Source organism: Papaver somniferum, chromosome 10 (genome assembly GCF_003573695.1).
Source record: "Papaver somniferum cultivar HN1 chromosome 10, ASM357369v1, whole genome shotgun sequence".
Lineage (NCBI taxonomy): Eukaryota > Viridiplantae > Streptophyta > Magnoliopsida > Ranunculales > Papaveraceae > Papaver > Papaver somniferum.
This window is the reverse complement of record NC_039367.1, coordinates 25,343,264-25,347,598: the sequence shown is the minus strand read 5'-3', so window position 1 is coordinate 25,347,598 and position 4,335 is coordinate 25,343,264. Positions and strand designations below refer to the sequence as shown.

Here is a 4,335-nt window from a genome sequence, read left to right as displayed (position 1 = left end):
CCAGATTTGATTCACGTTGTGATAAACGTAACTAGATTGGCACTAGAAGATCTTGATGATGATGTAGGAGCTGAATCTTTAAATGTTTGTCGAAGATCTAGGACCCCACCTGAACTTGAAGATGTCAATTTGTTTAAATGCCTCCCTGTATTAAGTTTGCAAAAAATTTGATAGGCCCCGAATAAATACCCCAAGCCCAAACTAGGAAGGCCTTCTGAATAATACCAGTACAACACACACGAATCCCATAAATAGTTCCCTGCTAATATCGGCTTGGAGTCTGGACAATACTTACTTTCTCGGTCCCCGTAGAATTGTTGCTCCGCAGAAGGAGAAAGGAAAAAGCGACTTTTGTGGTGATTACCGAGTTGTAAATTCATGTTCATCCATATACTCAAATGGAACAGTAACCAGGTTCGATGAATCAACTGATGGAGAGTTCAATGGAGATGGTTTTGATTCATCTTTTTCTTGTTCAACAATCTGTTTGGAAATCAGATTGAGTTCAAATTGGAGAGAAAAAATTGGGGTTTTATTCAAGCTTTAAATGGGTATGATTTTCAATTTCGGACTTTTTAAATCTCAAAAATGAAAATCCTTTCTCTTATTTCTATCGAGTTGATACTTATTTCCACTATTGACATTAGAATTGATTATAAAACCTCGAACATATGGTTAGAAGGGGAAACAATGGTGATCTAAAGAAGTATGTAATTAGGTAATCTAGAAGTAATTTGGAAATTGGATTTTAGATTTGTTCGGTTACAAAAAGAGCCAACTTTGTTTGAATTAGGATGTCGATGTATATGATTGCGAATCTGATTTGGGCGTTTACAGTAATTTAATTTTGTGTACACTGATTTGGTAAGGAAGACACTAAAAACAGAAATTCAACGGCACTTTGTTTCCCAAGAATCTTCCCGTGAGTAAACTTGTATAAAGACATCTCAAGCTTGTGAAAGGTTCTCTTATATCGATATGGGTTTGATTTTGTTTTGCTCTTTTATTAGTAACGGAATTATTGTGTAAATGCACAGACCTTATGATATTCTGCTTTGTAGCATAGGGTTTTAACTTGATTGTTTTAATTGCTGTTTTAAATTTAAATTTTTTTAATCAAGTTTTGATCTGAATCGAAGGAAACTTGACGAAATTTGGTGTTATCAAATGAGGAAGCTAAAACTGCAAAGTTTCTTGCGGGTGAAAGAAGGGCTAATTGTAAGTAAGTTACATAACAACTTGTCTTTCCAATTTCACTTTGTGGTTAGGCTGCACATGGTAAGTCTCGGTTTTGGACTAAACCAGAACCCAAACCGGTGAGCTCGCTTTTATTGATTTGAAAACCAGTATTACCATTAGCTAAAAATTTGGTTTGGTTTAAAAACGAGCAGAATTGGTCCAGTTTATAGCAGTTCAGTTTGGTAAACCGATAAAGCAAGATATTTGAGTGTTATTATCAAGCAAGATGTTTGAAGCCTGATGTCTCCGTGGACAATTTTTTCTGAGTCATCATCGAGTTGGAATACAAGACCATATGCTATTCCAACATCCATTTTCCATGTACTCCTCTACTAATTATTGTTGGCCGTTTCTGTACAATGACCAAATAATCTACGGAGATTTGAAATTTGTAGCTTTCCTTTGTTTCACTGCAATCATCATTCCATTGGAAAGCATACCCTGTCCAACACACCATTCAGTATGAATCGAAGAAGGCGGGAAAACATGCAAAGTTAGATTGCAAACCTTGTAACCTGACCCAAAAGAACCTTGGTCAATCTTGTTTACAGGACTGATATTTTTAGCAGCTACAACAATTAGGGCATATAAGATCTGTGACGATAAATAACAGCTATGAGTCTACGACCCTTATTAATCAGTTTAAACGGATGATTTCTTTTTTGTTTTAGGGGTAAATCAGAACCAAACCGAGATCCGATGCTTCACCGGTTTTTCGGTTTATTTGTGAAGTCTTTTTTTTTTTTGATCAATATTTTTTTGTGAAGTCCTACACTGGTTAGTGTATTCAATTTTGATATCACATTACACTTACAGGGGTTGGCCGTGGGAGAGTTTTAAGGGCTTTTTACTATATTATGAGGACTTGGTAAATCAACTGTTAGTCGTGGGAGATTTAATGATTCATAGCAATATAGTGGAGTTTCAAACACATGACTATACTATCTGCGTGAGATTTCCAAATACCACAAAACCTGGATACTATTAGGAGATACGTAGTGTTTGGACTCAAGACTGTGTCTTGAGCCCTACGTGTCTGGATTCTGAGACCAACTTGGATAGTCCATGTAGATGGTCTGTTTACATAAGTAGCAAACTTGAGATCCAAGTAATCGGTCTCAAGTCGGTAGGTCTAGGGTTTGTGTCTTGTAACCCAAGTTTGGTCTTGTATAAATAAAGACGTGATGAATGAATGGAAAGGGAGAGAATTACCAAAACATAACATGGCATCACGAGCCGGTTAAGAACCCTAAAAGAAAACGATGGATGGTGAAACAGAGTCATCCAAAGGGAAAAATATAGAGTGTGATATGCAGAAGAAGAATCCAGTCTACCATCTAGGATCGAGTGATGGTCCAGGCATCATCATCACGCCGATTGTTTTAAAGGGGACTAACTATGATGAATGGGCTAGAGCCATAAGACGATCATTGATAGCTAAAAGGAAGTTTGGTTTTGTTGATGGAACAATCACAAAACCTGAAGATAGTGACCAGTTGGAAGAGTGGATTGTTGTCCAGTCAATGCTTGTTTCATGGATTAGCAACACGTTAGATTCATCAATTAGATCGAGCTTGGGAGACTATGATGATGCAAACTTGCTGTGGACACAGTTGAAGAGAAGATACTGTGTTGTAAGCGGAACAAGAATCTGTCAGCTGAAAGCTTCGTTAAGTGAGTGCAAACAAAAGAAAGCAGAAGGTGTAGCCGAGTACTTTGGGAGATTGAACAAGATATGGGATGAGATGGTAACATACATGAAGGTACCTCAGTGCAAGTGTGGTAAGTGCACTTGTAATATCGCATCACAAGTAAGTATGTTGAGAGAAGAAGACTTTCTGCATTATTTTTTGATTGGATTAGACTCTGTGTATAGTTCCGTGCGTGAACAACTGTTGGCTAGAGACCCGTTGCCATCAACAGATGTAGCATACCAGACAATGGTGAATTCGGAGCGTCTGCGTATAGGAGAAGTAGCTATGTCTACGGAGGTACATGACAATGTGATGGCATTCAGAGTACAATCTGATCAACGCCAACTCAACAATACGTATCATCCTAACAAGCATTGCAAGTACTGTACCAGAGATGGACACTCAGAGGATGGGTGTTTTCAACGTATTGGATACCCAGAATGGTGGGGAGACAGACCTAGAGGCGGAAGAGGATCTGGTCGAGGAGGCAGAACCAATGGTAGAGGGCGTGGTGGCACTAACTTTACCGGTGGTAGAGGTGGTCGAGGACAAGGTGCAGGCAACCAGGTTCGAGCACACAACCTTAATATATCAGACACAAGGCAGTCAGGTGGAGCGCTGGTAGTCCCCGAAGATATTATATTTAAATGCAAAATGGTCCCCGGCAGCGGCGCCAAAAACTTGGTAGGCCTTGAAAGGGTATAAAATATGCGCAATAAAAACGGGGGCCTACAGTAATACCGCAAGTGCACGGTCGTCAGTTGTAGCTCGTGCAAGTACGGGTCGATCCACAGAGATCGGGTGTGTTTTGGAATGTTTCTAGCTAATTGGGTTCCTAAGTTTGCTTTGGGCTTAGAAGCCCTTTGGAAGTGTTGGGCTTAATGTACTATTGGGTTTGTTCACAATAAAATGCTTTAGGTCTTGGGCCTGTGAAATGAACTGAGCCTTGGGCTCAGTTATTCTTTGAAGTGTACATGGGCTTTGGTTTTAATGAAATGGGCATCAGTGAACTAAACCTTGGGCTTTTGTTTTAGTCAAGAATCTGGGCCTTTGGGCTTCACTGATTTGAACTTGGGCTCAGTTGGACTTTGGACTCAGTTGGCTGCAGGAGCTGGACTTGGCAGGAGAAGTGGAGTGGCAGCACCAGGTAGTAGCTTGACAGCAACCTTGGCAGAAGCAACTCAGGCTTGGCAGCAACAGACAAGGCAGCAGCAGCTTGGCATCAGCATCAGCAGCAGCAGTACTGCAGCTACACAGCAAGGCCAAGGAAGGCAACAGCAACAGAGTTGCAGCAGCCAAGTGCAGAGGCAGTGGGAAAAGAAATGCAACAGAGTTGCAGCACTAGAAGTAAATCAGCAAATAAACATGGAAGTAAAACAGTGACAGAAACAAAGAACAAAGC

General features: G+C 40.2%; 1 protein-coding gene across 6 annotated transcripts; it reads left to right on the top strand.

Moving 5' to 3' along the window:
* Positions 1-289: 289 nt before the first annotated feature.
* On the top strand, positions 290-3,679 carry LOC113317716. Of its 6 annotated transcripts, none has more exons than XR_003343895.1 (3): positions 290-551; positions 1,140-1,222; positions 1,392-1,926. XR_003343895.1 is itself a non-coding variant. In XM_026565860.1 (3 exons), exon 3 carries the CDS (start codon positions 2,502-2,504, stop codon positions 3,636-3,638), a length of 1,137 nt encoding a protein of 378 aa, XP_026421645.1. In that variant the 5' UTR covers positions 290-551; positions 1,140-1,218; positions 2,056-2,501; the 3' UTR covers positions 3,639-3,679. The 6 variants fall into 6 exon arrangements, 3 of the variants coding, with proteins under 3 accessions (XP_026421645.1, XP_026421644.1, XP_026421642.1); XM_026565860.1 differs by lacking the exon at positions 1,392-1,926 and adding an exon at positions 2,056-3,679 and having other exon boundaries at positions 1,140-1,218; XM_026565859.1 differs by lacking the exon at positions 1,392-1,926 and adding an exon at positions 2,056-3,679.
* The last annotated feature ends 656 nt before the right edge of the window (positions 3,680-4,335 follow it).

Excerpts from the sequence above, each read along its gene's own strand:
- LOC113317716 (XM_026565860.1), top strand. The coding sequence starts at position 2,502 with ATGGATGGTGAAACAGAGTCATCCAAAGGGAAAAATATAGAGTGTGAT.